The sequence below is a fragment of the Stenella coeruleoalba genome (assembly GCF_951394435.1).
Source record: "Stenella coeruleoalba genome assembly, chromosome: 3".
Taxonomy (NCBI): domain Eukaryota; kingdom Metazoa; phylum Chordata; class Mammalia; order Artiodactyla; family Delphinidae; genus Stenella; species Stenella coeruleoalba.
In genome coordinates, this window is record NC_137148.1 from 144482376 (window position 1) to 144494836 (window position 12461).

At 51.2% G+C, this 12461-nt stretch overlaps 1 protein-coding gene across 3 annotated transcripts in view; it reads right to left on the minus strand.

Moving 5' to 3' along the window:
- Window positions 1–12461, minus strand: part of SLIT3 (slit guidance ligand 3) — a 610083-nt gene that overhangs the window by 63886 nt on the left and 533736 nt on the right. For all 3 annotated transcript variants that reach the window (XM_079918438.1, XM_079918437.1, XM_079918439.1), the window contains 3 exons: window positions 3816–3884; window positions 1723–1794; window positions 1037–1108 (listed from right to left, as the gene is read on the minus strand). In XM_079918438.1, the coding sequence (XP_079774564.1) occupies window positions 1037–1108; window positions 1723–1794; window positions 3816–3884 (213 nt within the window). The remainder of the gene's footprint in view (window positions 1–1036; window positions 1109–1722; window positions 1795–3815; window positions 3885–12461) is intronic.

Sequence of the window (12461 nt, forward strand, 5' to 3'; positions counted from 1 at the left end):
CTTGCAAGTGCTCATGTGAGAACAGTCACAGCAAATGAATATAAAGTGTCTACCATGGGCCAGAGCTGTGCTAAGTGCTTTATGTACAGTATCTCATTTAATCCTCATAAGACCCTGTGAGGCCACTACCATCGTTATCTGATTTCATGATGAGAAGACACACAGCTAGGGAGGGGCAGAGCCATGCCTGGAAAGCAGGGGACTCCATGGCTATCTTGCCTTTGCTCAGAGCTCATCTGCCTCAGTTGGCTGTCCACTCCCCTTGTGTAGGCCAGGGCCAGGCAGGTATCATAAGGTGACAAGAGATGGGTGGGTGACGTGGAGGCTGCAGACTGCAGAACTCTGTTAAAAGGGGCAGGACGGCTCAGCCCTGCAGGAATGCAGAGGGGAGCCCTGGGAGGCCAGGTCTCTCCATTTTCCAAGAGAGTGTAGAAATCGGGATTTATATGAGAAACCTCCTGATATTTAAATGTTGGCAACTTATTAAAACTTTAAGGATGTTTTACGAGTCGACTCGGTTGTGAACGGATGGTTATGTGTGTGCCCTGGCCGCTGGCTTCCAGCTTGGGCTCTCCGTTGCATGAGCCTGGTTTCCTTGCAGAGGTTCACAGTGTTAACATTGCCCTTCTGAAGCCAGAGGGACCACTTGTGATGTAATGATCATCAGAAGAGCGGCCAAGTGCTGCACAGTGTGCTCTGCTAGGGTGCAGAATAGAATTGCATAGAATTGCAGATCCTAATCCTTGCAAGGGATGTGCTATGGATTCCATTTTGCACATAAAGAAGTGGGAACTCAGAGGAGTGAGTGATGTGTGCCAGGTTCCACAGAGGAAGTGAGCTGGAGCAGGGAGTGACTGACTCTTAAGTATGAGCTCTCTCCGCCCCATTGAGCAAATTAAGAGTGTTGGGTTAGGGGAGGGACGCATGGCGGGTAGAATGGGCTTTGAGCAAGGAAGAGCAGGCAACAGGAGTGCTCAGTCCTGCCTGCTGTTACCCAGCGAAGCATAAGTAGAAATCAGCGCACTGGGGTACTCACAGCACTCGGAGGGACCGCAGCCCGTTGAAGGAGTGGATGGGGATGCATCGCAGCCGGTTGTAGCTCAGGATCCTGTGGAAGAGGACACACAGGCTCTGTTGGTTCTTCCTATTCTTAGCTGCTGATACATGCATTGTCCACACTGGACCAGTCAAAGCAAACCGTTTCTTTACCCTCCCAATTTTAACAGACTGACAAAAAGCATCCTAGGGATAAGGGAAAGAGAAACATTCCCCATCACTCCAGGAAGCTCACTGGCTTCATTTCCCAGTTTCCTCATATGTTCCTTAGCAGGCTGGCTCCCTAACCAGCTTTGCCATCACCTCCGTCCATTGTCAGATGGTGAGTGCCCACAGTATACAGAGCTAATGGGAAATAAAGGGGTCTGAGCAAAATATAATTGTGTAGGGAAACCCTCACTGGGAGAGAAAATTCACAAATCACAGAAGGTATTCCAAAGAGGGACTTCTTCAGAAGTAACTAGGTGCCAACTCCTCCCTCTCTAACTGCCCCGACAGTGGAGTTCTGACCTACTCTGTTTTCCTTCTGATGATTAAGGTCTGCCCTGTGCTGGGTCAGCCACAGCCCTGAGGATCGCTAGAGCGGAGCATGGAAGCCTGAGGGGACAGAGGAAGGATGCACTTAGTATCAGGCCCATGTTAATCACAGCAGCTCACTGTACTCACAGGGTGGAGAGGTGAGACATGTTACTGAAGGTGTAGTTGGTCAGCGTGCCAATGCTGTTGTTGCTCAGGTCACTAGGAAAAGTAAGCAGAAGGGTCACATTGTACTGTTAGTTGCATCCAGAGGGGGTCATTCCCAACTTTCACACATGCACGCATGCCTGCTATCCATCCATCCACCCATCCGTCTGCCCATCTGCCCACCCATCCATGCATCCATTCATCCATCCACCCATCCACCTGTCCATATGTCCGTCCACCCATCTGCCCGTTCATCTATCCATCCGTCCGTCTGCCTATTCATCTGCCCATCTGACCATCTGCCCATCTGACCATCTACCCATCCATTTGTCCATCCACTTATCTTCCCATCCATCCATCCATCCATCCAACCATCCATCCATCCAACCATCTGTCCATCCACTTATCCTCCCATCCATCCATCCATCCATCTATCCATCCACCCATCTGTCCATCTGTCCATCCATGCATCTGTCCATCCACCCATCTGCCCATTCATTTGTCTACCCACTCATCCATCCATCCACTGGTCTGTCTGTCCATACACCTATCTGCCTATCTGCTCATCCATCCATTCATCCACCCCCCCCACCTTCCCATCCATCCATCCACCCCCTCCACCCACCTTCCCATCCATCCATCTGCCCATTCATCCACCCATCCGCCCATCTGTCTATTCACCCATCTACCCAGTCATCTATATATACATCCATCTGTCCACCCATCCATCTGTCTGCCCATCCATCCACCCATCCACTCATCCTCCCCATATGTCCATCAGCCCATCCATCTATCTGTCCATCCACCCATCTATCATCCATCCATCCATCCGTCCATCTGCCACCCATCTGTCCATCTGTTGGCCCAGCTGTCCATCCATCCATCTATCCACCCATCCATCTATTCACCTATCCACCTATTAGTCCAAATGTTCATTTTTTTACTGAAGATTTATTCAATCAGTCATTCCACCAATTGTCGTTCATTCATTCATCTATTTATTCAGCTATTCAAATATTCAGTGGTGTCTATCCATCGATTTGATTCTACCAGCAAAACATAACACATAAGGTAACAATTTCTCCTTGTTGTAGTGCTTTTCCCCCCTGATCAATTCTTCTCCTCATAGCCCCTCCACCGTCCCTCTCTTCCAGCATTCATTTATTCCATCTTATCAGATTCTCTCTTGGGGGAATGAGGTTGGTGGGAGTGTGGTCCTTTGCCAACTGCAAGCTCCAGCTTCTCCCCGAGGATAAATATCCAGGGCAGTGGTTTTCAGCATCAGCTGTGCATTAGCATCATCTGGGGAGCTTTAGTTCTCTGAGGCCTAGGTTTCATGCCCACATATTCCGATTTAATTGGTGTAAGGCAGGCTTGAGCATCAGTATTTAAAAGAAACCCCAAACTACTGTGATATATAATCAGCTGAGGTTGAGGGCCATTGCTCCGGGGCTCCCTGCCCCCTAAGCAGATGGGGCACCTTTCAACAGCACTTGCCCAAGGATCCTGGGTGCCCTCTTGGCAAGGCAGTGAGGGACAAAGCTCAAGGACTCCCCAGCTTCCTGGGCCCCGCCCATGCCCAGCAGCCCTGCTCCTCATTCAGAGGTTTTCCTGGGTTTTGGCCGACTCGGAGCCAGGAGCCGCTCCCACCTGAAAGAACCTCAATTGGAACCAGCTGTTCAGAACATTTTCTGAGTAACTAAAGGAGGAGGAAGAAGAAATGCCAAATTTATGCTTTTGGCAAACCTAAGTACAGCCACAGCTTGCAAGAAACTGAGGGATCTCAGGAATTTAATTGGAGACCAGAAGGTCGGAGGCTCCAAGCCAAGGAGGAAGGTGCCACAGGTGACCAATGAGGCCAGGATCTGGGTACTTCTGCATGAAGTCCTCACTGGGTAAGATCTGGCACATCCAGCCGGCCCATCCTTCCCAGCTGCCTCTTGCCGCTCCACCCAGGGGGAAAAGTGCAGGAATGCCCCAAAGCCTGCAGCGCCGCCCTACCCACCCTCTGCATCAGTTTCCTGCGCTCCCTAACGACAGAAAATGAAATATCCCACCAACGCTGGGCTCCTTACATGAGTGTCAGGTGTCGGAGGGTGGGCAGCTCCTTGGGCACGGCTGTTAAGTGGTTTCCTTCCAGGTACCTGAAAGAGAGGTGCAGAGTCACGTCGGGCAAAGAGACAATGCGCACACTGCCATTACCTCAAGATGCGTCTCCCGACTTCCCAGGCTGGACTGGGTCCCTGTTTTGCTCTCTCATGGCTCTTTTTCCCCCCACTTCAAAGCATATACTACATTTGTCATCTAATATTTATTTGTGTGATTGTTCAATTAATGACACTTTTCCCCACTGGGCTGCTAAGCTCCATGATGGCAGGGCTCTTGCCTAAAATTGCCCAGGGTTGGAGCCCCCTAAGACTGTGTACAGAGTGGCACACAGTAGGTGTTCAATAAATTATTTCTTGAATAAAGCACCCACTTTATATCTGGCCTGCACAATACCCTTACACGGCAGGGATTCACAGTTGAGAAAACAGAAGTTCAGAGATGTTAAAACGCTTGCCCAAGGTCACACAGCGAGTGGTTCAGTTAGGACTTGAACCCAGGTCTCTCTGACTGCAGTTTTATCACAGTTCCAAATGGCCTCTGTTTAGCTACCGGAGTGCGTGGAGAGCTGAGCCATTAAGAACCCTCATTCCGTGTTGAGTATCTCTGATATGCATCTGGAAACTGAGGAGACAGGGCATGTTCCTGGAGCCCTGTGCTACAGTCCCCAGCAGGAGGACCACGTGCAGAACGGGACGGGGTTCAGAATGAGGCCGCACCAACAGAAAGAGACCCCTCCTGAATGGGCAAAGGCTGACCTAGACCTGCTTGGACTGCGGGCTTCTCTGCCAACCTGCTCATCAGACACCCGAGCGTGGTTGAAGATAGACAAGGAAGTCGTGTTTTGATGATGAATTACAAACGTTATGACTACCCTAAAGAGGGGACACGGGCTGATTCATTTATCCCCACCCTTGCTGTAGACCCCTTTCCCTAGGCTGCCTGTTGCTCTCAGGACAAAATAGCAAAATCTTTAAGATGGCTTTAAGGTCTGCTCTCATCTCCGGGGTGAGTCTCCCTTGATATAAAGCTCGCATAGCTTCCTCTCCCGTAACAGTCAACATCCAGCTACTGCTGTTTGCTGGTGCCGTGCCTGCCTCAGCCTCCACGAAGGCAGACCCTAGGTCTACCTTTTTCTAGCTCAGGGCTTCTTAAACTGTAATGTACATATGAATCACCTGGGATCTTGCTAAAAAGCAGATTGTGATCCAGCAGGTCTGCCATCAGGTTGGAGGGTCTGCATCCTTGATGGGCTCTTGGGAGATGGTGGGGCTCATTCGTGGTCTACAGGCCACATTTTGAGCAATGAGGTGCTGGCACGCTGCTGGCATCCAGCAGACCCAGCACAAAATGACTGGATGGGATGAAATGGGTTAAAATACGATATGGGTGAGTGTGTCACAACGACCGAACCGGGCTCAGCTTTAGGGACAACTTGTCCTTATCTTACCTTAAAGGTAAGGCATTGGGCATTACCTTAAATTAAGGCCAAGTGACTTTATTCCCTTGGCTGGCCCTGAGGGATCCTCGTGGCACAGAACATTGGGCAGGACCCCACACGGCCTCTGGTTGCCGTGGCATGTTGGATTAATGTCCCTTTGGTCCTCAATCTTTGTTGTATACGTATTGCTCTAAGAACTATGCTAGATGCTGGGGGAGATACAAAGATGAACCAGACCCCATTTCTGCCTTCAGGGAGCTTGACCATCTGGCTTAAAATTCAGCCGCGCACACGCGTTTAGATTATGCCTTCAGGCAGAGGAGCTAAGAGAAATGTATTCACTGATGTAGTCATTTATTCAGGCAGAAATATTTATTGGGCAACTGCAATGTGCCAGGTACCGTATATACTGGTGAATAAGATAGGGGTGGTGCCTATTTTCTGGCATTTAAAAATCTAATGTGTGTGTGGGAAGGAAGGAGGGAGAAGGGAAGGAGAGAGTGAGAGAGGGAGAGGGAGAGAGAGAGAGAGAGGGAGGGAGAGAGAGAGGGAGGGAGAGAGAGAGGGAGGGAGAGAGAAGGGACACACACATAAAGTAATATAACTTACAAATTGCAATGTGTGCTTTGAAGGAAAGGAACAAGGTGTAGTGACAGACAATGCCCAAAGCTTCCTGCAGAAAGATGTAGGCAAGGAGGAGATGCAGCATAGGAGACTGCAGCCTGGGGAGGGCCCTGAACTTGAAGGAAAGGCTGGGGAGGCCAAAGTCTGGTGGGTGAAGAGAGGACAGCGGGAGGTGGGGCAGATCACACTGTGGTCAGTTCATTCACCTGTCAAAATGGCTATTGTCAGAAAGGCAAGAAACAACAAGTGTCTGCAAGGATGTGGAGAAAAGGTAGCCCTCGTGCACTGCTGCAATGTAAAATGGTGCAGTCACTATGGAAAACAGTATGAAGTTTCCTCAAAAAACGAAAAATTGAACTACCATACATCCAGTAATTCCACTTCTGGGAATTCATCCAAAGAAAACGAACACACTAATTTGAAAAGATACATGTCCACCCCCAGCTTCCCTGGTAGTGCAATGGTTAAGAATCCGCCTGCTAATGCAGGGGACACAGGTTCGAGCCCTGGTCCAGGAAGATCCCACGTGCCGTGGAGCAACTAAGCCCGTGCGCCACAACTACTGAGCCTGCGCTCTAGAGCCCGCGAGCCACAGCTACTGAGCCCACGTGCCACAACTACTGAAGCCCACGCGCCTAGAGCCCGTGCTCTGCAACAGGAGGAGCCACCGCAATGAGAAGCCCACGCACCACAACGAAGAGTAGCCCCGCTCGCCGCAACTAGAGAAAGCCTGCGCACAGCAACGAAGACCCAACACAGCCCAAAATAAATTTATAAAAAAAGATACATGTACCCCAATGTTCATAGAAGTCTTCTTTAAAACAGCCAAGCCACAGAAGCAACCTAAGTGTCCATCAGTAGATGAATGGATAAGGAAGATGTGGTATATATACAATGGAATACTACTCAACCATAAAAAGAATGAAATTCTGCCATTTGCAGCAACATGGATGGACCTAGAAGGTATTATGTAAGTAAAATAAGTCAGACACAGAAAGCCAAATACTGTACGATTTCACTTAAATGTGGAATCTAAAAACCAAAATAAAGCAGAAACAGACTCCCAGATACAGAGAACTGGTGGTTGCCAGAGAGGAGGGGGCCAGGGGACGGATGAAATAGGTGAAGGGGATTAGGAGATACCCATTTCCAGCTATAAAATAAATAAGTCACGGGGAGGAAATGTACAGTATAAGGAATACAGTCAATAGCACTGTATATGATGATGGATGGTAACTGGTCTTATTGGGGTGATCATTTCATAATGTATAAAAACATTCAATCACTATGTACCTGAAACAAATACAATATCATATGTTAATTATAACTCAATTTTAACCCCCCCCAGACTCCCTAAAAGACAAAGTGCAAGGAGAGGCCATGACTGCAGACAGGTGCAGGGGCCGCGTTGTGGAGAGCTTCCTGAACGCCTCTCGCCCAGCATCACCTGCAGGACATTTACATTTTGTGTGGACACTGGCCCTGCCCCTCATCAGGTGATGGCGGGTGGAGGGGCAGGCATCTGAGGGGAGGCTTCCAGCTCTCTCCGCTGGGCAGGGAGGCTGCAGGCATGGTGGGATTCCGAGGTCTATGCAGGCTGAAGGAGGGGAGACAAGCCGTGCTGGGCCGCCACCTGGTCACCTGCAGGAAGTGCTTTGTGGATGAGTGGCATGGAGGGAAGCTGGGAGGCGGAAGCTGGATGAATGAGCAGGGCTGCTGGGGAGGCGCTGGTCCAGAGAGCATCTCTGCTAGAGGGAGACTAATTAACCCCAGAGGAGGGAGCAGCCTGAAGGAGTCTGGCCTCAGCCTGGCAGCGCTCTCTCACCCTCTTCCGCTTCTCATTCTCTGACTCTCTCTCGTTTGTTTGCTACAATTACTTAGCAAACTTGAGGCATCTAAGCTGAAACCCAGAACAAAACAGCGAAAACCCAAGTCTCCTTGCTGGGGTCTTTTTAGAAGACCCTGTGGCAAGTACATCGGAGGGTGGGCCTATGGCTTGGGCTTGCTGTGTGGCTTGAGGTATGTTACTCAACCTCACAGACAGCACAATGACAAGGACAATAACAAAACCAAGACAAAATTCACCGGCATTAGCTGAGGTGTACATGCCAGTGCTTTGGGAGAAAGACTCTGGTCTGTTATCTCCTTTAATCCTCTGGCGTTGGGGGGTGTATTTTGCTGGGTATATTTGTCCATTTTGTTGGCAAGAACACTGAGGTGCAGAGAGGTATAAACAGTGAGCTCAGGAGCTGGGATCTAAACGCACATCTGTTGGACTCCAGAGCCCGAGAAGTCAGCCCTCACTAGAATGTAAGCTGCACGCAGCTGGGTGTTTTGCCAGTTTTGTTTCCTGCTGTATCCCAGAGCATAGTATGCTCAGCTCATGGTAGGGCCTCAAATATTTGTCGAATGAATGAATGAATGTGGTGAAAGGCTGTTCACAGGACCTTGGATTAAAAAGACAAAAACCTGCAGTGGTGTCAAGGAGTGCCCTTGGCCTGGCCTAGCTCCATCTGCAGGGCAGGCCGTACTCCACAAATGCATGCACTTGCAAAACAGTTGAATAAATGCACAAATGACCACTGGGATTCAGGGATGCTAACAGCATCCTCATCTGACACAGGGAGGTTCAGGACCCTGGAGGATGGGCAACATGACACAGATGATTCTGCAGCCTCTGGAGCCTACCATGCCAGGCACCCTGGGCTCTAGTCTGGCTCTGGTTAGGACTATGCTGATTATATCGGCCTCTCTCCCTGCTTAAAATCCTTCCCTGTCTTCCACTGCTTGTTGGAGAAGGGCTACCCAACACATGCTCAAATCCTGCAAAGCCTTCTGTGGTCTGTCCTGTACCAGTCAGGATTCTCCAGAGAAACAGACCAACAGGAAATACGAATATATTACATATACACATATATTAATACATACACAGGGGGAGGGGAGGGGAGGGGAGGGGAGGGGGAGGGGAGGGGAGGGGGAGGGGAGGGGAGGGGGAGGGGAGGGGAGGGGGAGGGGAGGGGGAGGGGAGGGGAGGGGGAGGGGAGGGGAGGGGAGGGGGAGGGGAGGGGAGGGGAGGGGAGGGGAGGGGAGGGGGAGGGGAGGGGGAGGGGGAGGGGAGGGGGAGGGGAGGGGGAGGGGGAGGGGAGGGGGAGGGGAGGGGGAGGGGAGGGGGAGAGAGAATTTATTCTAAGGAAGGTCAGGCAGGCAGACTTGAAATTCAAGCAGGACTTTTATGTTACAGTCAGGAGGCAGAATTCCCTCTTTTCCAGGAAACCTCAGTTTTCTGTTCTTAAGGTCTTCAACGGATTTTATGAGGCCCACCTCCACATTAGAAAGGGTGATCTCCTTTCCTTCAAAAGCCAACTGACTGTAGATGTTGATGCATCTACAAAGTAACTTCACGGCAACATCTAGCTCATGTTTGCCCAAACCACTGGGCACCACAGCGTGGCGGAGTTGACACACGAAATTAACCCTTGCAGTCCCTGCCTGCCTCTCTGGTTCACCTTACAGCAAACTCTGCCTTGACCTCTGGTTCCACCTCCAGTGACCTGACCCCTCCTCGAACGCCCCATGTTCCACTTGGTACGGGGGCAGGTCTTTGCACCCACTGGTTCCTCTCCTCCCTCCCTGTCTAGTTACCTCACATAGATGCTCAGGCCTCTGCTTGAGCATTGCTTCCCTGATACCATACCCCGCACCCACTGGGGACATCCTTTATGTGAATTTGTGATGATGGGGCAGAACCATGTCTGTTTTGCTCACTAGAGCATCCTTGTACACTAGCGGGCAACAGTAGATGCTCAAGAAGCATCGTCTGTGTGATGAAGACCCCAGAACTCTCCAGGTGCTGTCGCACTGGGCACTGCAGAGCCAAGTGGGAGCTGCGAGGGAGCTGCTTTAAGTGCAGAATGTCCCTGGCGACCTGGCATCGAGGCTCAGAAGATGCGGAATCAAAAGGTTTCACTTCAGAAATGCAGACGCGGCTGTGTGAGAAAGCGCTCTTTGTAGGAAGCCCTTCATGAACACTCTGAACTCCAACGTCGCCTCTAGCCTGCAGCCCAGGCCCCGGAGGGACCCTTTCAGAAGACTGCACTCTTGCCCTGCCAGCCTTAGAACTACTAGAGCATTTCCAGCAGGTCAACCTTTGTGTTGATCTGCATTTAAATGCTCTGTTTCAGCCCCAGCGCAAGCACACGAGGACACAGCTGCCTCACATGAAAATCCACACGGAGCGTTGAATGGATTGTTCCCCATTTCTGTTTCGAGCTTTGTGGTGCTGACGAGGGCCGCACAAAGAATTCTTCGACCTACTGAATGGTGAAGGAGGCGGAGAGCAGCCCCCTTCCAGGAGCCCCAACTCCAAGCCAGGAGTCCGACTGGGGGCCTGGGGTGATGCACGGGCAACTCTGGAGTCAGGCAGCTGAGCCTCATATTCAGGTTCCACTAGCTAATAGCTGTGTGACCTTGGGCAAATTAATTACCCTCTCTGAGCTTCTGTTTCCTCATCTGTAAAATGAGGTTGATAATAATCACCACCTTGAAGTGATTATGAAGATTAGATGGGACTTTCTGTGGAAAGCCTTGGAGCGGTGCCTGGCTCTAATATCTTTGAATTATTCAATACAGTTTGAATATATATATACATATGTATATACTTAACCTCTCTGAGCCTGCATTTCATCTGTTTACATGCGCAGATACACTCATACATACACACACATGCACACACCCATCTCCCCACCCCTTCTCAGCGAATTAAACTTAATTTTGTTTTGTAAGTTGGCAGCTCTGCCCGAGATAACTAATGAAGGAGCTGGAAAGGGAGCTGGAAAGCCAGTGTTGGAAACACTGAATCTGGACTCAGCCAGTGTCCCTGAACAAACGACCTCCAAGCCCCAGTTTTCTGGGCCTGCCAAGCTTTCACTTTCTCTGGCGTCTCTTTTCTTGCCTCCCTCTTCCCTCCCCAGATACTCCCTCTCCCCTCCAGGAGGTGGTTTGGGAACAGGGGTGAGGGCTGCCCTCCTTGGCGAGCTCTGGAACCCACGTCTGGCACAGGGAAGCACCATCATTTCCAAAGCAGGAAATCAGGTCTCCTCCCAAAGCCCTGAAGTTTACCTTATAATTACGGCCAATTATCTTTGTCATTTCAATCTGTGTTTCGCGAGCTTTGGGGAAAAGCGTCCGAGGGCCTGTTTTCATGGCATTGTCTTCTCTTTGACACGTGACACTTGGCACTCAGTTAGCCCAGGAAGGAGGCATGTACCTGGGTCATTTCCTGCAGTCCCCACCCCAAGCCCAGCCCAGCCGGGAAAGGGCGTGGAGCTCATCACACTGCTGCTGATGCACATCTCTGAGGGCACGGCCCCAGCCCAAACCCAGGGCTGACAGACTTTTTAGTGACTATCCCGACTTTTCCTTCTTTCACTTGGGTTGGCAGCCCTTGTTACAGCCTCGCTGAGTGTCAGGAGACGCCGGGAGCTGTAACACATACCCAGGAACCTCTCAGCCATTCTAGACCAGAGCGTGGTCAGCTTCCACCCCATGAAGCACTGGCAGAGCCAGAGGGCGTGTGCTAAGCTGGCCCAGAGGAGGGGGTGTGCCTGGGGTCCGGGCAGAGAGGGCCAGAGTGAGAGGTGGGCGGTGGCGTGCCCCGGCCGGGCCCTCTGGGTTTCCGCCAGCCCCTCTCCTGGCTCTGCCCCCTCCCAGCACAGGGCCTCAGCTCGGGCAGCCTCCCTCCCTTCCCATCATCCGCTCCTTGCCCTTTAGATTCCAGCTCCACCCCCGCCGCCCTCCCCAGAGCAGCTTTCTCCAATCTTCACATCGAAGTCAAATCTCCCTACTTTCGGATGTCATAGCAACCTTGATTCCTCTTTGTAGCGCTTTTCACAGCTGTCATGTCACATGTGCCTCTGAGATGATCGAGTGAATGTCAACCTCCCCCACGAAACCGTGAGCCCACGCGTGGAGGGGTCATGCCTGTTTTGTGTACCGCTGTCTCTCCAGTGTTAGCAGAGTGCCTGACGCAAGTGGCACCCACCAAATATGTGTTGAGTGAATGAACGGGAGACTGAACGTGGCTCGCATGCCTGTGCCAGTGCGTGGCGCTTACCCGGCCGCAGCTGCGCAGCTCCTGGGACATTCTCGAGAGGCCGCCCTGCCTGTGGGACTCTTTGAGCTTCCCCGGGGGCAGAAATAACGTTTTATCCACAATAGTAAGAGCCCTTCAGGAAGAGAAGGGCCTCTCTTTCATTTAACTGGGAGCTTCTGGGGCAGAAGGAGCCCCTGAGGAGTTAGTGTCAGGAGCTTGGGCTATGGAATAAGAAGGCTCCTGGGTGAAGAGTGAGCAGAACCCAGAACTAAGGTCTCATCTGTAAAATGGGTGTTTTTAAGGTAGAACAGGATCCTATTTGTAGAAGCGCTTGCTAAGCCACAGTGCCTGTGGGCCCATGTTTTGACGATTATCCTGTGCTGTTTCTGGTGTCAGACTGAGGGACTATGTGGGAATCTAGAAGGCACGGCGCAGAGCAGGGGACTGGGGGTGATAGAG